At 62.9% G+C, this 26110-nt stretch overlaps 1 protein-coding gene across 2 annotated transcripts in view; it reads left to right on the forward strand.

The window, feature by feature from the left end:
• Positions 1-26110, forward strand: part of CAMTA1 (calmodulin binding transcription activator 1) — a 551076-nt gene that overhangs the window by 481746 nt on the left and 43220 nt on the right. For both annotated transcript variants that reach the window (XM_045570571.1, XM_036460843.2), the window contains 2 exons: positions 3826-3952; positions 9123-9257. In XM_045570571.1, coding sequence (XP_045426527.1) covers positions 3826-3952; positions 9123-9257 — 262 coding nt within the window. The remainder of the gene's footprint in view (positions 1-3825; positions 3953-9122; positions 9258-26110) is intronic.

The raw sequence follows: 26110 nt of genomic DNA on the forward strand, positions 1-26110 counted from the left end.
CCTCCAGCTCTCTGAGGGACCGTGATCTGGCCCCCACTTTAAAAAGTTTGAGGACCCCTGGCCCTGTAGCTCTAAGCCAGGGGTCTCCGCAGAGGCCAGGCCCCTCCGGCCAGAGCAGCCCGCTGCCACCGGCTTGTGTGTTAAGATGCCGCCTCCGTTTTGCTCTGCTTTGGGGGAGGCGGCAGGGGGGGGCTCCTGGAGCTGGAAAAGACCATTGGAAAGCCAGCGTCATAGATCACCATACAAAGCAAAAGCCACTTCCCAGCAAACGCAGCGGGAGGGCCAGCCTCTGGACAGGCTTCCGTCAGACGCGCTTGGTTCAGTCAGACCTTGGCAAAGTCAAAGGCATGTTTGTGACCCCAGGACTCTGCCCCCTGCACCCCTGCACCCCTGCCCTCCACCCCCGAGCCCAGAGCTGCAGGAAGCCCGTAGGCCACGGCGGCATGGGCTTCAGGCAGCGACCTTGGCCCTCGCTCCAGCGAGAATGACCCAGGAAGGGGCGACGCCCCAGCCTTCCGCTCGCTGCACCCCAGGGCCCACTCCTCCACTCCTCCCAGCCCAGCGGCCGGGTGCTCGGGCCCAGATTGGCTCTTTCTCCCAGTTGGTGGCTGCTGGTGGCTCCCCTGGTGCCACTGCCACGTTCCCTCGATGCCAGGGGAGGGGAGGGGCGCTGCCCGGACAAGGAAAGGATGCTCTCGCAGGACCCTGACCCTCCTGGGCTCCCTGAGCTGAGGCAGGGACAGACCGCCTCCAGCGGGCAGTGAGGGATGCTGGCCACAGCCCAGGAACCTTCCAGACCCAGGCGCTGGCAGGGGATCCTGGCACGATGCCCACCCAGTTCAGGACTGGTGCTGGGGTGCCCTGAGAGGTAACGCACTCCTCAGAGCTGGCATCTGCTGCCGAGTCTCCCGCAGGCTCTGGTGAGGGGGCACACTTGTGTGCAAAGCCTGGCTCTGCCGTACTGGGCCTCTCTGTGACTCAGTTTCCTCACCTGTGAGATGGGGATGTATCGGCACCTGCCGGAGGCGTGGTGCAGGAGAGCTCGGTGAAGTCTTTGGCCCGTAGTATGTCATCAGCGAATAGTGTCAGTCCTCGGCCACAGTGCCCTGTCCAGGCCCTCCTGCCTCGGCCATGAAAACAGGCTGCTCATTGGTTGACCACGTATGACCTTGGCGGGGTCCCCTGGACTGTGGGCCTCAGTGTCACGGACAAGGCCAGGAGGCTCACACCTGCTCTGCCCCTTCCTTCGTGGCAAAGCTGAGATAAAATCCGGGTGCCAGCGCCCCAGTCCAGGCGCCAGGACAGCAGCTGGGGGCCCCGCCTCCGGACAGGAGCCTGGCAGCCTGCCGGTGTCCGGGCAGAGCAGCTCCCGCCGGGCGCCGCCGCGGGTGCTGGGCGTTAACATCCCCGCGTGTCCGGGGGCAGCTGCCCCGTGTGGTGAGGGGCCTGGCCACGCAGCCCCTGTGTCTTCTGTCCACCTCCCAGCTGCCCCCCTCAAGACTCTAGACGGTTCCAGCTGGTTTCCCTTGCCTGGCTCGGGGCGACTCCCTCAGAGACACTGATCTCAGTGGTGCCATCCCAGCAACCACCATGTTCTCCCAGGGTGAAAGGTCAGCTCAGCCCAGGGTGAAAGGTCAGCTCAGCCCAGCAGTTTGCCCTCCCTCCCCCAGGCCCATGACGCTGAGAGAGCAATTCCGAAGGAGCAGGAAGGAGACCGGGCCTGGGCTGCCCAGGGGTCAGGGCTGGGAGCGCTGGCGTTAGGTCTGGCTCAGAGCCTGGACCCTGAGCACCAGGTCCTGGGACACGCTGAGGATGCCTGCAGCCCGAGTCTGCGGGAGCTGAAGGGCAGGAGGGGGAGACCGCTTCCCTGGGGCCTCAGCCGGGCTAGGAGGTCCTGGGCCTGTCCAGCCCACACTCAGGCCTCCTTGGCCCGCGGGCCCTGGCCGGCGCCTTAGGGAGCGCCCTCAGCAGGCCAGGCCTCCTCTCTGTTCTGCCCCTGAGTCCCAGCCTGAAGGTCCATGCAGTTCAGTCGCTGGCCACCAGAGGGCGGCACCGGAACAGGAACCTCGCAGAGGGAGCCTCTGCCCTAGTTTCCCAGCAGCCCTGGGTGATGACAGCTGCTGGGAACAAAAGCAGCTCAGATTCAATGCGATTTGGAAAATGCGCAGAAGCCACCGATGTGCTGAGTGGAGAGACCTCCGCGGAGGCCCCAGGAGCGCTTCCTTCCCACAGCCCCCAGTGGGCAGCAGGGGCCCCCTCCTGGGCCCTCCGCTGCTGACCTCCCCTCCCCTCCCTCACCACCCCCTGGCTGGCATGCTCACCCCTCCCCTGCTCCACCGGTCAGAGGCCTGCCTGCTGACAGCGTCAGGACCCTGGTTCCAGCCAGGCTCCAGAGGGCTCTGTGCTGAGACACCCAGGCCTGGGACACCTCCCAGTCTGTAAATAGGGGGTCGGGTGCAACCACTTCGCAGGAACGCCAAGGCCGGGGCCACCTTGCTGTCTCTCCTGAGGGTGCCCCCTCCCACAGGCAGCTCCCACTTCCGTGTTCTGTTCTCTTCACCTCCAGCTGCGGGCGGCCACACACACACACATGCACAAATACACGCACACATGCATACACACACACAAACACACAGGGGGGGTGCCCTGGGCCTCAGGATCTGCCCTACGTGCATCAGAAATCAGGGTCCTTTATCTGAGGACTCCTAGGACACAGCGACCTCAGTGGCATTTGCTGCTCCCTCCCCTCCCCCAAGCCCTCCATGTCCCCTCCCTGCACCCACTCCTGCGGCACCCGGCAGGGGAGGACGCAATTAATAGCCTTCAGGTGCCTGCGCCACAGCGGCTCAGCGCAGCAGGGCGAGGGTTGCCATGGAAACCATCCCCTGAACCGAAGGATGCTGAGCCCCTCCTGTGCGGTTGCCATGGAGAAGGCCCTGGCTCACGGTTGCCATGGAGAAGGCCCTGGCTCCGCAGTGCTCTCTGCAGCCCTTTGTCCCCCGCAGCGGCCTGGCTTCCTGCCGGCAGCTGTGGATACTGTTGTTTTCCTCTCCCTTTCTCCTCACGTGGTCACAGTGGCCTTTTGAAGCCACTGCTCTCTCACTTCCCAGGAACCGGGAGGGCGGCCCCCCGAGCTGGCCTGTGCTGCCAGGCATCCCAAAGTCAGGGGCATGGGGCCCCTGCCCAGCCGGCACCCACGCCCAGCCCGCCCCTCCCACTGGGCCCGCCTCTCCCTGCCGGGCCGTAGCTCTGCGCCGGGGGAAGCAGGGCCAGGGGCCCTGGAGGCCCGGAGCCACCAGGGAGGCTGGCCCGCTGGCCTGAGGACGCAGGGCCACGGCACCTCCTGCTTCGGGCTCCTGTGCTCCCTCCGCTGCCCTCCAGACTGCGGTTGCCTCGCTGTCACGTGCCATCTCCAGAGCCAGGCCTGCCCCTTCGTGGCGATCCCCCCAGACCTGGGTCCTGGGCCCTCGCACTGCCACCAGGCATCGGTCCCCGCAGGACACTGAGGTGCCCAGGCCTCCTCCAGACCGGAGCCCCCCGCGGTCTGCCCACAGCCCAGACAGACCGGCCCCTTCCCCGGCCCCCCTCCTTCCCGGGCTCCACCGGGCCGGTCCCCAGGGGCGTCAGGGCTGAAAAGGTTAGAAAACTCTGCTCCTTCTGCTGGAACCGGCGTACGCAGGAGGGGTCAGGGGTCACACTGCCGCCCGTGATGGGCGCCAGCTGAGGGAGCGAGGGGCACGGGCCCCAGGGCCCAGGGCTTCCCCACAGGGGGTGCGTCCCTCGTCCCTCGGCAGCTGACGCTGTCCCGCTGTCTGTCCCCTCCAGGGAGGAGTGAAGGTTCTCATCACAGGCCCATGGCAAGAGGCCAGCAATAACTACAGCTGCCTGTTCGACCAGATCTCAGTGCCCGCGTCCCTCATCCAGCCCGGAGTGCTGCGCTGCTACTGCCCAGGTGAGCACGGCCTGGACGCGGGCCCCCCGAGCGAGCTGAGCCGTGGCTCCGGGCCTCACCCCTCAGGTGTGCACGAGTGGGTCCGGATGTGCTGTTATAACGGCCTCCGTCCCGCTCATGGACCCCGGATGGGGCAGGGACAGGTGGGGCTTGGGCGATGAGGGGCCGGTGCACCCAGACTGGTCACAGCGGAAGCTCTAACCTCCCAGCCCTGAGGGGCTGCGGGAGCCGGTGGGAGCTGGGCAGGTGGCCCCACGGGAGCTGCGGGAGGTCAGAGGCCGCCCCTGCAGCACGCCGGCCTCTCTCCCGTGCGCTCACGGCCCGAGCCAGCGGCTAAGAGAGCCCAGGCCGTGGGGGCGCAGAGCAGTCAGAGCCTGGTGGGCGGTGGGGGAGGGGAGTCAGACTCAGACCAATCCACACAAGCTCCTTGGAAGTTTGACGAAGGCATCTGCCCACCCAGGGCCCCGGAGGAGGTGCCAGCACAGAATCTGCCCCTGGGTTCAGGGGCGGGAGCCCCCGGGCTGTCCTCCGGGTTCATCACCAGCTGCTGAGCTGGTGACCCGTCTGAGAGCGTCTTCGCCACCTCCCAGGGGCCTGTCAGCCCCACGCGGGGAGAGGGGTCTGTCTTTCTTGGTCACCGAGTCCCCACGGCTGCAAAGGGGCCCCCAGCGTGGCACCTGGAGGAGCGAGAGCACGTGATTTGTGCAGGAGCCGGTCGAGAGCTCGGGCTTTCTGTCCCCGGGCTGGTTGCCCCAGGGACAACTGGTCCCACCCTCCCAGGCAGTGACCCGCGACACAGGGAGGCGGGTGCCATGGGCAGAGGCCCACCCTGTGCCATCTGAAGCCGGGGCCTCACAAAGAAGAGGGCAATCTCTGCCAAGGTGACGGGTGGGGAAGAGAGGTGGGAGTGGGGGTGGGGTCCCAGGGCAGCGGCAGCAGCGGCTGTGCCAGGTGCCAGTTTCCACTGCGGGGAGGGGGGTGCCGAGTCTCCTCTCCATCTCCCTGGGCAGCTCCCACGCTGGGCTCACAAGCTCAGCCTCCACTCGAACCCATCACCTCCTCCACCAGCCGACCCCGGGGGCCAGGCTCTGCCGGCCCTGCCCCCGCCGGCTGCCTCCCAAGGACACACTCGGCCCCCTCGGCCCCCAGCAGCCCTGCCCGCCTGGGTCGGCCTTCACAGTGGGGCCTGTGCGGAGGAGGTGCAAGGAGCCCGGGAGAGGGTGGCGGGTTGTTAAGCTGCCCACTTATCACCTGCTGCCGGGACCGGCCCGGCCCAGCCTATAAATAGCCCCACTTCCTATACTTGGCCCTGCCTGGCGGGGGACCCAGACCTCAGTTATCTGACCCTCAAAACCCAGCACCACAACTGCTCTTTGCGAGCTCTCTGAGCTGGGTCGGCCCCCAGCAGTGCAGCCCGGACCAGCAGGTCCCTCCCTGTGACTGGTCAGTGGTTGACCTCTCTCAGCCTCAGTTTCTGCATCTTTCAGCCCCGCCAGGCGGGAGGGAGCGCAGGTGCGGCAGCCCCGAAGCACCTGGCTCACCTCGGCGCCCGAGCCACAGCCTCAGAGGCCAACAGAGCCAAATGGGGGAGGGGAGTCCACCCTGACCTCGGACACGGTACTTCCGGCCGCTCCCGCCGCTGGGCTCAGCAGACACCAGCGTGGGCTCTGCCTCCCACACGCTCCCAGGCCCGAGGTCGGGAGGCAGCCAGGCCACAGTGAAGGCCCAGCAGCGGAGAAGGGGCTGGCGTTGGAGTGCTGAGGTCCCAGCAGAGGCCCACGCGGAAGGCTGAGTGAGAGTGACACAGCGTGGACAGGGTGGTGGCCGTGAGGCGACAGAAGGGCATGGACCCAGGACCCACGGATGGGCAGGCTCAAGGGAGAGAAAGGGAGTCCCGGAAGCACCCGTGGGAGGGGCCTGTGAGAGCGAGCGGCTGGATGGGACCCAGGAGCCCGCGCTGGGTCCCCCCATCCATCTCCCTGGAGAAGGGCGGCTGCCTTTGAACCCGCCGCCTTCCCGCACACGGCAGGTGTGCGGGGCCAGGAGCTGGTGGGGGAAGAGCAGTGGCTGAGGAGGACCCTCCGGCCGGGGTGTCTGGGACAGAGGAGCCTTGAGCCCCGCCGGGGGCCAGCCGAGGGGCAGGAGGCTCGCCCAGGAGCAGAGCTGACGGGCTCAGATGGGTGTGCCCTGGCCATCCTTCCCCCCTGTGGGCGGCCAGGCTCATCCCCGGGGCAGGCGGGTGGCCACAGCGTGGGCGGCTGCCGGGTGCCGGACATGGCTGGGGGGGACCCCTGCCCAGAGAGACTCTGGGGGGTCCTGGGGGGGCCGATGCGCCCACCACGGAGCCAGCTGGCCCAGCCTGTGGCCTGGGGCTGAGGGACCACATCAAGGTGCATGGCCCAGGGGACCCCACTGGTCACCCGGCAGCACCTTCCTGAAGGCCTGCTCTGGGGGCGACGGCAGCAGCAGCCCCGGTGCACAGAGGCCGCGGGTGGGCGAGCCGTGTCCCCGCGGGAGTGAGGCCGGCGGAGCCGCCGCAGAGGGAAGTGGTGCTTTGCTCTGCCCGGGGAGCAGCTGGCCTGGACGGCCTCCCCCAGGCTGAGCTCCTGAGCCGGCGTCCAAACAGTAACACGATCCCCGTGTGTGTCCTCCTGGAATCCGTCCCGGAGGCCCGCGCGCTGGCATCGGCGGTTCCAGAAAAACGGGGCAGAGAGCACAGGGCCCGGTGCCTTCAGGGGCCAGGCCTGCGGGCGGGACCCGCACCTGCACAGCCACCACGGCCTCCAGGCCGCAGCCCCCAAGGTTTCAGCAGCCTCACCCCCGAACAAAGCGGGCCTCCGCGGGCGGGCTCGCCTCTCGCTGGCGATAGAACAGCCCGTTCGGTCTCAAACGGTGGTCCTCACCGCCCTCCTCTGGGCAGCCAGCCCAGGAGCCCCACGGCTGCCTCCGGAGCTGGCTGGCGGGTGCGGGCGGGCGGGGGGCACACACTCACGCCGGAGCTCCTGCTCCTCAGGGAGGCGAAGAACTTCTAAAAATACGCGCGAGGCGTGTCCGTGAGTCAGGAGGAGCTGGCAGGGGCAGGCGACACAGAGAAGCACGAAGGACACCGCGCCCTGCCCGAGGGGATGGGACAGCGGAGAGGTCGGTCGGCCACCGGGGCATTCACTCTCACTCACCGCTCACCACTCCCTCACTCATTCACTCACCACTCACTCATTCACTCACTCACTCATTCACTCACTCACAACTCACTCATTCACTCACTCACTCACTCATTCACTCACTCACTCATTCACTCACTCACAACTCACTCATTCACTCACTCACAACTCACTCATTCACTCACCACTCACTCATTCACTCACTCACTCATTCACTCACTCACAACTCACTCATTCACTCACCACTCACTCATTCACTCACTCACTCATTCACTCACTCACAACTCACTCATTCACTCACTCACAACTCACTCATTCACTCACTCACCACTCATTTACTCACCACTCATTTACTCACCACTCACTCATTCACTTGTTCACTCACTCATTCACTCACTCACTCATTCACTCACTCACTCATTCACTCACCACTCACTCATTCACTCACTCACTCATTCACTCACTCACCACTCAGGACTCACCACTCATCGACTCACCACTCACGCATTCACGCCTCACTCATTCACTCACTCACCACTCACTCATTCACTCACTCACTCATTCACTCACTCACTCATTCACTCACCACTCATTTACTCACCACTCATTTACTCACCACTCACTCATTCACTTGTTCACTCACTCATTCACTCACTCACTCATTCACTCACTCACTCATTCACTCACTCACTCACTCATTCACTCACCACTCATTTACTCACCACTCACTCACTCACCACTCATTCAGTCACTCATTCATTCACCCACTCATTTACTCACTCATTCACTCATTCACAAACCACTCATTCACTCATCACTCACTCACTCACTCATTCACTCACTCACTCATTCACTCACTCACCACTCACTCATTCACTCACCACTCATTTACTCACCACTCATTCACTCACCACTCATTCACTCATTCACTTGTTCACTCACTCACTCACAACTCACTCATTCACTCACTCACTCATTCACTTACCACTCACTCATTCACTCACTCACTCATTCACTCACTCACTCACTCATTCACTCACCACTCATTTACTCACCACTCACTCACTCACCACTCATTCACTCACTCATTCATTCACCCACTCATTTACTCACTCATTCACTCATTCACAAACCACTCATTCACTCATCACTCACTCACTCATTCACTCACTCACTCATTCACTCATTCACCATTCACTCACTCGCTCGCTCATTCACTCACTCACTCACTCATTCACTCACTCATTCACTCATTCACTCACTCGCTCATTCACTCACTCATTCACTATTCACTCACTCGCTCACTCACTCACTCGCTCATTCACTCACTCACTCACTCACTCGCTCACTCGCTCACTCACTCACTCACTCGCTCACTCGCTCATTCGCTCACTCACTCGCTCATTCCCTCACTCATTCACTCACTCGCTCACTCATTCACTCGCTCGCTCACTCATTCGCTCACTCATTCGTTCACTCGTTCACTCGCTTGCTTGCTCGCTCGCTCGCTCGCTCACTCGCTCACTCACTCGCTCACTCATTCGCTCACTCACTCATTCACTCATTCACCATTCACTCATTCATTCACTCATTCATTCACTAATACACTCACTCATTCTCTTGCTCATTCACTCATTCACTCACTCTCTCACTCATTCGCTCACTCACTCACTCGCTCACTCATTCGCTCACTCATTCGCTCACTCGCTCGCTCATTCGCTCGCTCACTCGCTCACTCATGCAGCAGCCCTGCATGGAGCTCCAGTCCCTGCCCTCACGGGAGCAGAGAGGCAGAGACAATGACAATGCCGGTGGCCTGTCCCGGGCACCTGGCTGCTCGGGCTCCGGGGAAGGCTCCTGGAAGCAGCAGCACAGCCGCGGGGCCTTGGGGATGAGCAGGCCGCTGGGGTTCCCCGGGAAAGGGTCCTAGAGGGGGGCTTCGGGCCCCCGATGGTCCCCGGGCTGCAGGGCGCCCACCCCGTCCTGACCGCTCTGTGTTTTGCTTTCAGCCCACGACACTGGCCTCGTGACCCTACAAGTTGCCTTCAACAACCAGATCATCTCCAACTCCGTGGTGTTCGAGTACAAAGCCCGGGCCCTGCCCACGCTGCCCTCCTCGCAGCATGACTGGCTGTCACTAGACGGTAAGGGCGGCGCCGTGGGAGAGGGACACGGGGGCCAGGTGTGGGCAGGAGGAAGTGTGGGTGTCCACCCCCCGAGGCCTGGCTGGGTCTCCGCCCTCAGTGGTGTCTCCGGGGCCAGAGGAGCATGAGCTTGGCCTGCAGCTGTCATCCGGCCAGCGGGTCCGGACAAGGCCCCAGGCTGCTACGAGGCCCTTCTCTGGACAGACCCCGAGCAGCAGGGTCCCGGCACCCTCTGCTGCCCCCGCTGGCCCCTGAAGCGCCCGGAGGCCATCGTCAGCCGGAGCTCAGAGACAGAGGGTGGGAGGCTGGGCTTCCCTCTGAGCCGGGACCTGAGGAGGCTGTGTTAACGCTCTGCCTCTCAGGGTAAGGAGCCAGCCTCCTCAGCGACGCCCTCGCACTCCGTCCCCGTTTCTAAGCTGGTTTTACTCCCCCTCTGCCTGGAGGGCATCTGAAATACCCAGGATTGTCTGTGGCTGAAGGGGAGGGCCAGGGAGCCCCAATAGCCTCTACAGGGGGGCTTCGGGCCTCGTCCGTGGGGCTGGTGACTGTTCGCTGCTCCCCCTGGGGCACCAGGGCCTGGGCACAGAGCGCTGCCGGAGGTGGGGGGGCCGCTGAGCTCGGAGGGTGCCCCTCCAGGCGTGGCCGTGCTGAGGAGAAGCCCGGGGTTGGCCTGGGTGCTGGGTGATAAGTCTCTGCACCCGGACGGGGAGGGGTGGCAGGGAAGATGGCTGCACGAACCTCAGGTCCAGGGCAGCCTGCGGAGTGCCAGTCTGTGGGCGCGTCACTGGAGCCCTCACCGGCCTCACCGCTGGGGCCTGGCTAAGCCGCCCGGGCTGGGCCAGTTTCTGAGCGCCCTCCCCTCTCCGCAGGCCCTCTGCCTTCTCCCCTCAGATTCCCCTTGCTGCTGGCTGCTGGCGGGTGTCTGGGCCTGGCACATGCCCTGCCCAGCTTTCCTGAGCCCCCCAGGGTACAGACCTCAGCTCGGCCCAGTCCCAGCCCCCAGTGACAGGGTGCCTGGCAGCCGCTGAGCCCTCTGAGCTGTTCCGGGAGGTGGCTCTGGGTCAGGGGGAATTTGCACCCTGGCATGGCCGCCTGGGCGCACAGGCCGGCCTTGGCAGCCACCCGGTGAAGGCTGAGCCAGCCCGAGCGGCGAGGGTGACCCGCAGGGAGTGACAGGGCAGGGCAGGCTGGCCAGGGCGCCGGGTCAGCAAATCCAGTGTCGGTTTTGCAGGACAAGTGGGACCCGTGCTGGGAACTCCACTGAGCCCTGGCTCTCCCCGAGGGAGCAGGTCCCTCGCAGGGCGGCCTGGAGGGTGCTGGGTCCAGGGTGGGCTGGACCTGCCCCGGAGATGGAGTCCTTTGAGCCTAATCCCAGCTGCACGGGCGGCCGCAGGGGAAGAGGGTGCTGTGGCAGAGGCCTTGGGAAGGCACTCTAACTGCTTCGTGACAGCACACCCCGAGTCCTGGGTCACACGGCCTCCGCCGGGCGGTGGGCCTGCGGCCAGCCGGACGCCTGGTCTCCAGCCCCCTCCCTGGGCCCAGAGCTCGGCTCCAGGGAAATTAGCCCACAGCCCGGGCAGAATCCCGGGCAGAATCCCGGGCCAGTGGGGAGGGGACGTGTGGGGAGAGGTGGGGGGAGCGAAGATCAGCCCTGAAGGACGGAGCGTCCCTTCCCCTTGGGTGTGGGCCAGGGGTCCTCTCAGGTAATGGGGTAATGGGAGGAGAAGGTGGCCAGGACAGAGGCACCGTGAGACACGCCCTGCGTGGGAGAGCCGTGATGGCTCCCTCCTTTTGTTCCAACGAATGAGCACAAGTGCCTTATCTCCCCAAGGATCCTTTTCCCAGCCTTCCCCCAGCCTCCCCAGCCTCCCCCAGCCTCCCCCAGCCTCCCCCAGCCTCCCCCAGCCTCCCCCAGCCTGATAAATAACGGGGGCGGGGAGGGGGGAGAACAGAACCGCAGCGCTGCGACACGGGCAGAGGGGAGGGGGGAGCGCTGCAAGGAGCCTATGAGAAGCCATCCTCTCCCCTCCTCCCCCCTCTCTCCCCCTCCGCTCCCCTCCTCTCCCTCCAGCACCCTCTCCTCGGCCCCTCCCGCCCGCCCCCACGGTTGCTAGGCAAAGTCTCCCTGGGAGCCCGAGGTGCTGGTGGGAAGGGGCGGGGGCGAGGGACCGCAGCGCCCAGCAAACTGGGACTCGCAGCCCGGAGCTCCGGAGCGCGCGGGCACGCACACAACCGCGCACGGACACGCGCACATACATGCACGGGCACACACGCGTGTACGCATGTGCCCCGCCCAGCGCCGCCGCAGTGCAGTGCCATGCAGCGCCGGCCGCGCCCACGGGACTGCGGCGGCGCCGGGGGAGGGCCGGCTCCAGCCTGCGGACCGGCAGGGAGCACACAGCCACAGCTCCAGCCGCTCAGCCTGTTTCCCTCCATCAGCAGCCCCGGCCCAGTCCCAGGGGCGCTCCCTGCCCCCCACTCCCACCCCAGAGGGGGATGTCTGTCTTCGTTGGATTGTTTTCCGAGGCTTTGTCTGCAGACTGAGGGCTGGGGGAGGGGCGGGGCGCAGAGCATCCGGGAGCTCGAGGCAGCCACGGTGCCGCCTTTGACCCTGTGTCTGTCTGAGCAGCCAGCCTGGCCGGGGGCGAGGGTCCCCGCTGAAGGGGCTTAAGCGCGGGGATCCCATAACCCCCCTCCCCCCAGTCTCAGCTGGGTGCAGCCAACCAGGCGGAGAGACAGAGCAAAGAAATGGGGGAGGAGGGAAGAGGGGGTGCCACAGGCTGAGACCATCTAGCTGGCTCCAGGCCCACCTGGGGGGGCTCCGCCCTCCGGGTCACTGGAGCTGCAGTGTGTCCCCCGGACCCAGAGGACTTCTGCCTTCTCCCGCCCCCAGTGTGCGCTCCAGGGGCCCAGGCCCCGCCTCACACAGGCTGGGCGCAGTTGGGGGCCGCAGGTGGTGAAGGCTGGCATGAGTGAATGGATGCCTCCCGGTGGCACGGACACAAAACTTAATCCGGCCCATTGGGCGGTAAGGGTTCCGGAGGCACTGACCCTCGCTGAGACCTCGGACCGAGCAGGCATCAGCCAGGCTAAAGGGGACAGGGAGGAGCACGCAGGAAGCAGGGAGCGGGAGCAGGACGCCAGGAACTACAGTTTACACCATCTCTTCCCCCAGATGGAGAACAGGGGTCCCCAGGCCATTGGCACCAGGGCCCAGTGGACATGGTCTGGGGTGGCCAGCATGTATCTGGTGACCAATGGGCGCCTCTCCCCGGATAGAGGCAGCCAGGCAGGAGGTGTCTGTCCCCTGGAGGCGGTTTGGGGAGGGGCTCTGGGAAGTGTCACTTGTCGCCACGGGTCCTGCGGATACAGACCGCCAGGGCAGTGCTGAGCGCAGGGAAGATGTGCTGTCTGTTTAGACGGCCCTGCCTGTGTTTGCAAAGAGAATAAATCAGGCAGCTCTGGAGCGGAGGGGCGGGGCAGGCCCACAGCTGGCTGCAGGCAACCCGCATCCCTGCAAGAGAGGTGAGCAGAACCTCCGGTGCCCTGTGCCTTCTCTTGTGCCCACGCCAGCACAACCAAGGATTTGGCAAGCCTGAGGGAGGGCTGGTGAAGGATGAAGAAAAGACAGACAAAGAGAATAAGCTGGGTCTAGGTGGATCTTCTGTGCCTGGCTGAGGCCAGAGAGCAGACCCAAATTGCAAAGCTGATGCTTTATTTTACGGTCAGGGACAAACAAGACAATTTTCAGTGTTCTTGTGAGTTTCACTTGTTTTGGCAGCACTTGCTGCCCCTCCCACAGCCCACTAGCTACCCAGGAAAAATCTAGGGAGCAGGCGCAAGATCAAGTTTAATTATGCTTAGAGGGCTGTGCCCTCCAAGCTGGGACTTGTGTGCGGCTTTGCCAGCAGGTCAGTAGGAGGCTTAACCCTATAACCGATCCCTACATTCTCTCTTAGTCATCGATTCCCTCCAGGCCTGGCCCTGCCCCTACCCCACAGACCTCCCCCTCAGAGCCCCACTAAGCCGCTTAACCTTAGGCTCTTTCGGACTGCTTGTGGGCAGCTGAGCTGCCTGCCTGGGTGAGAGGCCTGGAGGGAGGGTCCAGGTTGAGCTGGTGACAAAGGTGGAGGATGAGAGCAGGAAGGGGGGCCGTGCCCAGATGCGGGGCTGGGACAGCTGGGGCTCGGTGGACTGTGTCCTGAGAGGGAGGAGCTGGAGAAGCAGGTCCGGGAGGCAGGGAATCCAGGGTTTGGTTTGGTCCTGTCTCGGTCGGCGGCCATGTCGGCATCGCCAGGTACATGGTTGGGTTTGAAAGTCTGCAGGCCAAGGAGAGGCCGGAACAGAAATGAAACATGGGAGTCTGGAGCTCAGAGGTGGAGTTTCCGTCTAAATGCGCTTGTTCCGTGAGAGAATCGAGTGAAGGAGGGGAGGGGTGCAGGGAACCACGGGCTCCCCAGTATTTGCATGTCAAGCAGAACAGGGGTGGCAAAGGGGCTGAGGAGCAGCAGCCAGAGCGGGAGAAGGAGAGGAGGACCCAGCCGGGGTAGAAGAAGCCCTGGCAGATGCCAGGAGAGGGGGCACAGCGTCCGTGAGGAAGGCATTCGTGGGAAGCCCGGAGGCAGGAGGGAGCAGCGGGAGTTTGGAGAACCCAGAGAAACGGCCGTAACTCCGGATAAGATGGAGCCAGCCTGTCTGTGAGCTCAGAGCCGTGCATCCTCCGCCTGGGCCAAGGAAGTACCTGGTGCCTCGCAGACTCCCTGGCCCAGCCGATCCGTGCCTCCACCACCTCGGCCCCTCCTCCTGCAGCGAGAGGACCAGACCTGGGCCTGCTTCTCTGCCAAACCTCTGCCCAGTCTGCAGCCGGGAAACAGCTCCCCGCCCGCAGGCTCGGGGACATCCCACCCTGCTCAGGACCTCGAGAGTCAGAACTGGAGGGAGGCTCCACCGTCTCCTCGTCCCCTGCTCATCCCCGAAGGGCCGCACCCCAAAAGAGGGTGGCGTGGCCCCCACCTTCGCCGAATCAGGGCAGAAGCCCCTCCGGACTCCTCGTTTGCGATGCTGCCCTCCCTCTGCCCCCTTCAGGAAAGTTGGACAGGCACCCGTCTGTGCCAGGCGCTGCGCCAGGCGCTGCCCACTAGGAGAGACGGGCCAGAGCACCAGCACCTGTAACCGGGAACCAGAGCTGGGAGCGCGGGATGCAGAAGGCTGCTGGGGGGTGGGGGGGGCGCGCTGTGCGGGAAGGTCGGGATGAATGAACACTGAGTCTCCAGGTGGAATACAGAGTCTGTGAGCTGACCTCAGCCCGTCCTTCTCAGCTCAGCGGTGGCTCTGCCTCCCCCTGCACAGTGCTCTCCGCTCCACTCCCCCAGTCCTCAGCCTTCCCAAACGTGCCATGCGGCTCCCTACCTCTGAGCCTTTGCACATGCTGTTCCCCCTGGCTCCTCGGTCCTTTCCCTGTGCCGTTTCAGAGAACTCCTGCTCTGTTGGAAGTGGCCACTCTGAGGCCCAGAGGCCACTGTAAAAGCTGACTCCCCCCTCGTCGCATCTCCCCACAGGCCGGCACCGTCTTCTCACCGGCCTCCCCGTCCGCTCCGTCAGCTCCTCCGCTAGCAGGTTCTCTCTGCGAGCATTCCGTCCCTCACAGGCATGGAGGTTAGGGGCCGGGCGTTGGGCTCCGAGCCGGACCCAAAACAGGTGAATGAGAACAGGGAGGTCCTTGAGCTCCCCCAGCTCCCCTCCCAGTGGAGGGAACGTCAGACCTGACCCTCAGGCTTTGCACAGAGAAGCACGATCTGAAGGACGAGCAGAAGTCGCCTCCAGGAAGAGGCGAGGCAGGAGCGTTCCAGGCGGAGGGAGCAGCCACGCAGAGAGTCTGGCGGAGGGAGCCGGTGAGGCCGGGGAGGGGGAGAGGGAGGCCGGGGTCAGACCGGGCAGGTTGGAGGGACACTCAGTGTCAGGTACGGGCACTGTGGCCCCGGCTCTATCCCCAAGGAGAAGCCAGGCACTGAGGGTTTGAGAGGCGGTGACGTGGCCAGGTTGGCATTTTGAGAAGTGCCTGTGGCCGCCGCATGGAGAATGGATGGACGGGGCCAGAGCCAGGGGAGGTAGACCAGTGAGCCCTCCAGGCTGGACATGCTGCTGGACCTGGAGGTGCTGAAGAGAGGGGACAGGCAGGAGGCATTCAGGAGGTGGCCTCAGTAGGCTTGTAGGTGGGTTAGAGACGGAGAGGACCAGCCATGAATTGGGTGGAGTTTGAAGGACCTTTGGGACACCCCCACCCCCGGAACCCCCATGGAAATGCAATAGCAGGTGTGAGGACGTAGGCTCCAGAGCTCGGAGAAGCACTGGGCAGGGGAGAGAAGTCTGTGGTGCCTGCGTGGAGGTGGCATTGGATGAAATGGGTCCAGAGGTGTGGCTGAACTTGACAAGGTGAGCCTATGCAGAGTGCTGAGGCTAAGGACTTTCGTCTTAATTATCAATGTGTCCCAAGATGCCAGGAACACAATAGGTTTCGCAAGGGATTGATGCGTGGGTGGGTAGATGGATACATGGATGGATGGATGGGTGGTGAATGGACAGATGGGTGGATGGATGGACAGACGGGTGGATGGACAGCCAGTGGTGCCCTTGTGACCACTGTCCTCACTGCTAACTGATCTCAGCTCTAAAGGGCTGGGACATCCGTGATGTCAAAACCAGACCAGGGAGGGTGTCCACATCGGACCTGGCACCATCGCCGCCTCCTGGTCTCCCTGTCGCTGGACAGGTTTCAGTCAAACGACCCAAGACAAGAATGCAGATAACCTCCGTTATCCGATGTGCCCAGGGCGGGTGCTGCCAGCGCTTTTAAGGGGCCACCTGCTGAGAACAGAGAGTTCTCTCCTCAGCTCACAGGAACTGGGAAGGGAAGGGAAAAGCAAACAGGGAGGGTGAATACTCTGTCTTCTACAGAGAGTACTGAGCAGAGTCCCAGGATTCCTGGGCCGAGATGTGAAATTAACTGGATTGCGGATCCGTCTGCCCCAATGTGAAATCAAATGAGAAATTCCAGGCGCCTCTGACGGCCTCTGAATTCTCACCTGTGCCACAGCCCCTGGTACTCAGTAAACCACCTCCATCCTCAGATGATCCCCTGGCCCCAGCCTGTTCCCCTCACCGAGGGCTCTCCATGGCTCCGTTTTCAGCTGCGGGGTTGTGCGCAGCTCCCCCTGGCCTCTCCTCCCTCTGTCCTGTCTCCCCTCCCCCTCCAATGCCGGGGCTGGGAGCCTGGAGGAAGCCCCAGAACCAGTGTCCCCTCTTCCAACAGTGCTCCCCTCCCCATCCCCCAACACCCACCTTGCAGTGGGACCAGCTGGCGCACACGGGGATCTCAGAGCCGCCAGGAAGGGGCCAGAAAGAGCACTTCTGCTCAGTAATTCATCTGTCGGAGAGAGGAAGGCGTAGGCGCAGCATTGGGGCATCTTCTGTGGTGCTAACAATTCGTGTGGTTCTCGGGGCATAAAAAAAATGCACCCCAGCTCCAATGATGTCAGCCCGAGGAGGGTTACGGCCCATCAGAAGGCCATACAGGCCTCGGGGGCAGCTGGAGCCCACTCATGCCGCTCTCAGCAGGCCCTGCGGGGAAGTGCTGGGTAGCAGCCCCGAGGTTCTGCTGGCCCAGGGGGGCGGCCCACTGCACTGCAGCCCCAGGCCCAAAGCTGGACCGGCTGATGCACGCGTGACAAGCCCCGTGGAGAGCAGCAGGGAGTCTGAGCCTGCGGCCCCCAGGGGCACCCGCAGACCTCGGTCCTCCCCGGCCTCCGTGGGGCCACCAGCAGGACAGGGAGCGGGTGCTCCTTTGACATCTGGTGATCGGCCTGGCGTGACTTTACGTTCCCTGAAAGTGCGTTCAATCCCAGCGGATCGGGGGCGGGGCTGATTCTGAGGCACTTCCCCGGGGCTCCTCTGGGACATGGGGGTGTCTCTCAACATCACAGGTCCCGACGCCAGTGAGTCACGTGCTGTGCGGGGTCCTGGCCGCACTGGGGCGGGGGGGGGGGGGGGCCACGACAGGATGTGACCCACGGTCTCCAAGAGAGACAACTTGAGTGACAGGCAGCTCCTCCCTCCTGACCTCAATTATTACAATTCCCAGGCCCTGGCCCATGGCTGCCGACAGGGGCCCGCGCCTCAGGTGTTGGTAGCAAAACAGCCAGTTCGGTGATTCAGAGTGGTGTTCTGTGTCGATATGGGGTCATGGGCCCTGTCCTCGCCCATAAACGCACACACTCATGGGTCTTCGATCGGATTCCACGTTAAGAAAACGGTGTGGGCCTATAGGAAAGCACGCGGTGCCGTCTCAGTGAGCGCGCTCTGAGTGCTTCTCAGGCAGACACGCCCTTCCCAGGCCACTCCGCTGGACATAGTGCATACACGGCCTCTCCGACGGCTCAAGGGGTTTCCTGCCTCGTGGAGAGTCTACCTGGCCCCTTGATGCTCTCTCAGACCCTGTGTGTGACCCCGTGGGCCCCTTGATGCTCTCTCAGACCCTGTGTGTGACCCCGTGGGCCCCTTGATGCTCTCTCAGACCCCGGTACCGGCGCTTCCTGAGCTCCTCTCCAGCGGGCTCCAGGGGGTTTGGGCCCTGACTTGGCAAGAGTGGCCTCAAACTGGAGCCATGGCGGCCCCTGAGTTCTGCGCATGCGGGTCTGGGAGCCCCTAGCCAGGCAGAGGTGTATGGACATGGGGGAGCCATGCTTAGAAGGTGCCAATCGCTGTCAGCTCAGGCGGCCACCACAACATGCCGCAGGCCAGGCAGCTCAGACAACAGACTTTCATTCCTCACAGTTCAGGGGGCTGGGAGTTCAAGATCAAGGTGTTGGCAGGTTTGGTTTCTCTTGAGGGCATGTCCTCCTCTTACCAGGACACCGGTCAGATGGGGTTAGGACCCGCCCTCCCAGCCTCACATTCATCTCTTTAAAAGCTCATCTCCCACACATTCCAAGGTGCTGGGGGTTTGGGAAGACATAATTCAGCCCATCACAGAGCTGTTCTCCCAAAGTGAGCCGTCCTGCCCAAAGGGACCTCATCTCTATTGTGAGGGCTTTCCCCAGGCCCAGGCCCGCCCTCTGAGACTCCATGCGGGTGGGGAGGGGGAGGTGCTGAAACTCAGATACCCAGCCTGGGGCTTCCCCTGCAGTCTTGCAGGCTACCTTGGCCCAGATATGGACTAAGTCACCTCACCCTATTGTGTAGCTAAGGTGAGGTGCCGACACCCAAGCGGTGAGATCCAGAGTCGGTCCCTGTGACGTGATGCAGCCACTGAGACACCAATGTCATGCTCCCCACCTTTCCAGACATTTCCATCCCCGTTTTACTGAGGAGGAACCTGAATCTCAGAGGGCCAGATGACTTGTCCTGTGTCACATGGCTAGGGATTCCAACCCAGGGCAGTCAGAGGCTGAAGCCCATTGGGGGCGTTGTGGCCAAGCAGGACCACTTCCTGAGCGGTGAGGGTTGCCCCCCTGTGATCCCGCTGCCCGCTGAGCCTCTTGGCAGAGACCAGCACGTATTCTATCGCCTAGCGCAGCCGTTGCCAACCCGTGGCCCACGGAGCCCTGGCGGTGCGTGAGGTCTGAAAGGTTGGCGAGCGCTGGCGTAGCGTGCATCCAGCCCAGGGGCAGCGAAGGGGCGACTGCCTGTGTGAGGCGTGAGGGAGAATGAGTTCCTGGTGTTTTCACCCAGCTTGTCCGAATGCTCTCTCTGAATTGTGTTCCTCCGAGAGTTCTCAGCTGGTGGCCAACGCATCCCTTCCTTCCTGCCGGTCAGAGCTGGCAGCTGTCCCCCACAGCACTGACCATGCCAGCCGGCTTTGCCCTGGTAGCAAGCACCTTTCCTTCCGATGGACGCCCACCGCTGACCCCTACGTCTCCAGCCACCCCGAGCTTAGTGCCCCAAACGACGGGTCTGTGCTCGTTCCCCAAGCTGCGGGTTGGGTGGGCTGTTCGTCTGCTGGTTCTGCCGGGGCCCACGCGTGCAGCCGCGTGCACAGGCGGGTCACCGCCAATGCAGAGGCCCTGCAGCCGGGGCACAGGGCTGCCTGCTGTGTCAGGTCACGCTGCCCATGCCCAGGACCACACCCACACGGCCTCAGGCCTCATTGGCAGAGGAGGAAACTGAGGCACAGGAAGGGAGGGAAACTGGCCCCCCAGGTAGTTGGTGTGGAGCCCAGGTGCTGACCCAGGACTGGGCCCTTGAAGGCCCATCCATGTTGTAGCATCTGTCAGCTCATTCCATGTTATTGCCAAGGACATGTCCACCTGGACGGACACGCGTTCATTTCTCTCAGGCACGTGCCTGGGAATGGAGTGGTGGGGTCTTTCCAGAAGTCAGTGAGTAACCCTTTGTATGCTGTAAGCGTCTATAGGTGTAATTACAATAAATTAAAAGCATTGTGGTGTGTGGGATGGTTTCCATTTTGGACGAGTGGCAGTTGACTGGTTAACCTTTTGAGGAACTGACATGTGGTTTTACATTTCCACCAACAGCGTGTGAGGGTTTTGATGGCTCTACATCCTTGTCAGCACTTGTTGTTGTCGGTCTTTTTTATTAGCCATCCCAGTGGTTTTGACTTGCATTTCCCCATTGATAAGGATGCTGAGTATGTTTTTATGTGCTTGTGGACTATTTGTATGTCTTTCTTGGAAAAATGTCTCTTCAGATCCTTTGTCCATTTTTTTAAAAGGGGGTTATTTGCCTGTTTATTTTTGAGCTGTAAAAACTCTTTTTATATTCTAGATACATGTCCCTTATCCCATATATGATTTTCAAATTCGTCCTCCCATTCAGCGAGCCATCTTTTTCACTTTCTTGGTGATGTCCTTGGAAGCACAGTTTTAAAGTTTGATGACGTCCAGGTCACAGTATCTGTTTTTTCCTGGGTTTCTTGCTTTTGATGTAATATCTAAGAAACAGCTGTCAAATCTGAGGACAGGAAGTCACCTCTATGTTTCCTAAGAGTTGTGGGTTTTTGGGTTTTTTTTCATTTTGGCTCTTACATTTATGTCTTTGATCTTTATATATGGTTTTCTATTGATTTTAAAGAGAGGGAGAGGGAGAAAAAGAGAGAGGGAAACATCAATCTGTATGCACCCTGACTGGGGGGGGAGGGGGGCAGATCAAACCCACAACCCAGGTGTGTGCCCTGACCAGGAATTGAACCCACAACCTTTTAATGGACAGGTCGAGGCTCCAACTAAGCAAGCCACCCAGCCTGGGCTGATCTGTCTTGAGTGGGCTTTTGTATTGGGTGTGAGGCAGGGCAGAGACTTTATTCTTGTGTTTGGGGACGTCCAAGTGTCCTGGCAGTGCTGACTGGAAGGCTCTGCTTTCTCCGTTGAACTGCTTTTGTTAAAAATGTGGTTTTTAAAAATGTCTTAGTGCCTTGACGAAACACTAAATACGCATCTAGCACTTCTCTTTAACCTGTTACTCCCTTTGAGAAGGGTCCCATTTGGTTCTTAATTGGAAGTTGACACACGGGAAACATCGTTGGTTTCTACCGCGAGGAGAGGCCAGGTTCTGGTGCAGCCCAGTCCCAGTGGTTTCTCTCACTCTCACCACAAGTTCAATGCCAGTTGGTGGGGGAGGGGGCTCTACCCATAGCTGACTTCTTGAATTGTTCGTTTTTTCCTCTATTCACTATCTAACGTGCGGGGGAAAGGTCAGCAGTGTGTGTGTGTGTGTGTGTGTGTGTGTGTGTGTGTGTCTAGCACAGGGGTGGGGAACCTTTTCCTGCCAAGGGCCATCTGGAAATTTATAACATCACTCTCAGGCCGTACACAATTATCAACTTAACAGTTAGTCTCTGCCCTAGCTGGTTTTTCTCAGCCCATGGACTGAGGGGCCCCAGGTTAGATTCTGGTCAGGTGCATGTATCTTGGTTGCAGGCTTGATCCCTGGCCTCTATTAGAGCGAGTGCAGGATGCAACCAATCGATGTGTCTCTCTCACATCGATGTTTCTCTCTGTCTCTCCCCCTCCCTTCCATTCTCTCTAAAAAAAAATCAATGGAAAAATATCCTTGGGTGAGGGTTAACAGCAACAACACAAATTAGCCTATTATATATATTTGGTCCTTTAATTGACTCACCCCTAATGCCTTGGCAGGGCCAGACCAAAGGATTCCTCGGGCTGTATGAGGCCCACGGGTGGCTATTTCCAGCCCCGGTCTAGCCTAACAGCAGGTGGGTAACAGGCACCCAACATCCTTCCTCCCCTGCCACAGGACCCACCCCTCCTGGTTCATCACGAGACCTCGCAGAGGTTAGGGCTGGGACAAGGACTCGCCGTATCTGCTTTAAGGGGCAAGACTGGCACTTGGGCTGGGTGCTGCCAGTGGACCCATCACTGAGCAGTTCCCTTTTTCTCTATTTTTATTTACTTCTTTTTAAATTGTTTTGTTGATTTCAGAGAGGAAGGAAGAGGGAGAGATAAAAACATCGAATGATGAAAGAGAATCACTGATCAGCTGCCTCCTGCACGCCCCATATGTAACCCGGACCTGTGCTCTGATTGGGAATCCAACCATGGTCTCCTGGTTTGTAGATCGACGCTGAACCGTTGAGCCATGGTGACTGGGCTTCTTATTCTCTGTTTTTAAAAAAATGACCCAGGTACCCTCACAGCCCCATAAAATCCAGGGTAATGATTTGCTGGAATGGCAGGCATGCCTTACCGTCATTTCCCAACCTGAGAAAAGGCAGAAACCTGTGGCTCTGGGTTCTGGCATGCTGTCTGAGCTCTGAGCCGGCTCAGAGGCACCCAGCTCCGCCTCAGAGACACCCAGCCCTGCCTGACTCCGTAGGCATGGGCGTCTGTCCAAGACAGAGCTGCGGCGGGAATCGGTGTGGGACCATCCGGGAGGGAACGGCCCCACCCAGACACCAGGAGGGGATGTGCCTCCTGCAGAAATGCCCCCGGAGGCTGCCTGCACTGAGGCCTGCCAGCTGCTGAGCCGGCCTCTACCACCGGGGCACAGCCAGTGGCCTGAAGCATCCATCACTCTTTAGCTGGGGTCCAGGTGCCTGACCCTGGTTCCCGCCATCCCGAGGTCCCTGGTGCTGAGGAATATGGGGGTGGGCGTGGCTCCTCCTCACCGCCTCCCCCATGGGTCTCTGTGGCTCACCATCCAGCAGGGTAATCCAGCAGCTAGTGCCGAGCACTTACAGGGGCCGGCACTGTGCACAGTGCCAGGAGAGGTGAAGACTTCCTTTCTCTTCGCAGGGAGATTAGACCCGTTTTGGTTCACCTGGTAATGACTACCTTTTTAAACCCCCTTTACTAACATGTATGTAGACAGTATAGGTATAGAAAAGTGCACATATCCTATGTATGTGAAACTCCGGTCACAAACTAAACTGACTTTTCACAAACTAAAACCGGCGCGTGGGTCAGACACAGAACATGATGGGAAACCCAGAAGCCCCTCTCCCATCACTGCCCACCACCCCAGGACACCTGTCTTCTGAGCGCAAACCTGCAGTGCGTGGACCGGGTGCCAGGCACCTTGCACCTCCGTACTGACTCACTGAGTCTCACCCCAGGCGTGAGGGCAGCGGGAGGGCACAGCTAGCAAGCGGAGAATCAAACTTGCATGTAGGCGGCTTGTGTCCAGAGCCCTTGCCATTGACTATAGCCCTTGCGTAGCTGCCCCGGAAATAGCCCGCCTTCATGAATGCATTGGTGACAGCGCTCCTGGGACCGCTCTGCTGAGAATCCAGGGAAGCCAGGAGGGGGCCAGGAGGAGGCGGGCGCACTCGGAGTCAGGCCTTCAGGAATGGGAAGGAGTGTGCCTGACAGGAAGGGGAGAGGGTACATGAGCAGAGTTGGGACCTGCAGGGGTCCTTTGCTGAGAGGGGGTAAGGCAGGTGGGGGCAGGACTATGCGGACTGGGTGGAGCAGGTCTGTGGCTATGCTCCGTGTTCTGGCCTCACCAGGGCTGCTGAGGAGCTTCCTGAGCTTTAGAATCGGCGGTCAGCCCCCACCAGTGAGAACTTTCAGGGCCCGGCCCAGAGGTGAGACAGGGACCCTGTGTGGGGGGTCCTTGGCTTGGCCTCTAACGGTTCTTTTGCTGCACAGGCTCAAGTGCTGTGCAAAACTTTTTGCTTGTTTTCGTGTGTGTTTTCATGTGTGTGTGTTTTTTCGTGTGTTTCATGTGCTTGTTTTCGCGGCGGCAGGAACACACACGAGAAAAAAAAAAAAAGACTCTGTCCCCATCTTTTGAGTCTTTTTAACCCAGATGGCAGAAAGGAGACAAAATCAATTTTAAATTTATCTGACAATGTGACAGGGGAAAGATGACCTCATCAGGAGCCTGCGCGGGCCAACAGCTCTGTGTGGGTGGCCAGCGTGTAGGGGCGGGGGCTTTGCATAGCGCCGGGGCTACAGGTTTTATAGGCAAACAAGAGGGGTGTCCACGCGGGGCGCCTGGAGAGGCAGAGCTTTCCTTGGGAGGTGTGACTTGGGCGCGGGGCGGAGGTCAGAGGAGAGAAACCAGGGGGGGAGGCCGTTCTGCAGGAGCATGAACTTCGGGGGAGAATGGGGGCTGGACCAGAGGAGCGGGCGGCCCTGCGACTCCAGCCGCCGCGCTCAGAGCCGCGCCCGGAGCCCTGGGCGCCCTGACACCCCAGGGGAGCCGCTATTCTCCATCGCTGCGCGGCGTTCTCCGCCCCACCGGGTCCCACGCCCAGGGCCCCTTCGCACTGGGTCCCCTGACCCGCCCGCTGCTCCCGCATCCTCCCGGACGCGCCGGGCTCCTCCGCCTTCGGCCGCGCCCCGCTCTGCCGGCCTGCGCAGCGCCCGCTCCTCCCGCTGCATTGCGGGCGCCGCCGCCGCAGGGCCCGCCGGGGCGCGTCCGAAGCCCGAGCCCGGGGACGCGGGGGCCTCGGGGCGCGGGGCTGGAGACCCGACGGCGCCCCGGGCAGGAGTCCTCGGCTCGGGAGCGGGCGGCTCCGCGGGAGAGTCCACGCCGCCCGTGCGCCTCCGCCTGGCGGCGCGGACCCCGAGGCGGCCTCCGGGGGCCGTGAGCCCGGCGCCGCCGTCGAGCTCGGACCCATCCCTGCCCTCGAGCGGACCGCGGCCCCCCCACCCCACCCCCCGGCGGGGCCCCCGGAATCCGGGCGCGGGTCACGGCGGGGCCGTCGCCAGGGGCGGTGCCCGCCCGGACCTCGCCCGCAGGCGCCGGGCCGCGGGGCCGCGCTCCGCCCGCACCCTCCGCCGGCCCCCGCCGTCCAGCGCGGCGCCGCGGCCCGGCGCAGTTCCGGCGCAGTCCCCGCGCCCGGCGGCCCGCGCCCGCACCTGCCTCTGCCCAGCGCCCGCTGACGTGGCGCCCGCCGATTGGCGCGCGGGCGGGGCCGAGGCCGGTGAGCTCACCGCCGCGCCCCGCCATTGGCCCGCGCGGCGCACTCGGGCTGTGGCGGGGAGACGGCGGGGCCGGAGCCGAGTCTTTGCAGCCGCGGCGCGGGGAGCCGAGCGGGTCGGGCGGCTGCTGTGGGGACCGCGCTGTTGTGGAGACCCAGCGGCGAGCGGCGAGCGGCTGTGACCCAGGCCGGTGGGTGCGCGGCGGCGGCGGCCCGGGCGGCGGGGAGGGCGGCGGCCGGCGGGGGCGCGCGGGGGCGGGGCCGGGGGCGCGCGCGCGCGTGCTCGCCGCGGGGGGCGCGGGTGTTGACACCGAGGGGGCGGGTGTGTGCGAGGGCACGCGCGTGTGTGCAGGGGGCCCGGGAGGTGCGGGGCGCGGTGTTGACACTGAGGGCGCGGGTGAGCGTGTGTGCGAGGGCACGCGCGTGTGTACAGGGGGCCCGGGAGGTGCGGGGCGCGGTGAGGGGCGCGGCGCTGACGCGGGCAGAGCGGTGTTTTGACGCGGGAGCGCGTGGGGACTGTGCGTGTTGCCAGGGCGTGAGGCTCGGGAGGGGCGCTGGGCGGGTCTGCGGGGCGCTCCGTGTGGCAGGAGCCGGGGTGCGGACGGACACGCGTGTTCGCGGGGCTGCGTGGGTGTGAGGCGGGGGGCCGGGGCGGCTGTGGTGACGGCGCGTCGTGTCTGAGGGAGAGGCGGCGGAGTGGGTGTGCGGTCACGCGGACCTGGGGAGCGAGGCCGGGCGCGAGCGTGCCTCTCCGCGGGCGGGAGCGCGTGTGCGAACACGCGTGTGCGCGGCGGCGGGCGGAGGGGCGCGGGGCGGGCGGCGGGGTGGGGCCCGGCGGGTTCTGTCTGCGGCGCCGCCTGCGCGGCGGGCTTTTCGGATCCGCGCTCCCTCCTCCCGCTGCAGCCGGCAGGCGAGGGGCCGCGGCGGGGACGGGGAGAGGGGCGAGGACAGGTGCTGCGTGGGTGGGAGAGGGACAGGCACAGGTGCCCTCCGGCAGGGCAGGGTGCTGGGATGGGTGCCCCCTCGGCGGGGCTGGCGGTGGGGCCAGAACAGGTGCTCCCTTGGTGGGGCTCCTGCGGGGAGAAGCCGGAAGGGCCCAGACAGGTGACCCCTCGCAGGGCCGGGGCGAGGGGAGAGGGGCCGGGGAGAGGCGGGGCGCAGGGCTGCCGCCGCTGGGCGCCTCTGCAGGCCCAGGGTCGGGGCTGCCTGTCCTGGCAGCCAGTGGGTGAACGTCGTATTAACCGCATGTGGAACTCGCAGGGAAAGTTGGTGGAGTTCAGAGGCTGAGAACTTTGCTGCAGGCAGATCTGGGACTGCCTGCAAGGGGCGCCGTGACCCTCGTGTCCCCCGGGGTAGCTCAGGCGGGCTGGGGGGAAGCTCAGCAGGATCTCTAGCTGTTGCATGACGTTGGAGGCAGCAGCTCCGCCAGTGATGTTCACTGCTGGAGGCGTTT

The sequence above is a fragment of the Pipistrellus kuhlii genome, unplaced genomic scaffold (genome assembly GCF_014108245.1).
Source record: "Pipistrellus kuhlii isolate mPipKuh1 unplaced genomic scaffold, mPipKuh1.p scaffold_m20_p_34, whole genome shotgun sequence".
NCBI classification, from domain to species: domain Eukaryota; kingdom Metazoa; phylum Chordata; class Mammalia; order Chiroptera; family Vespertilionidae; genus Pipistrellus; species Pipistrellus kuhlii.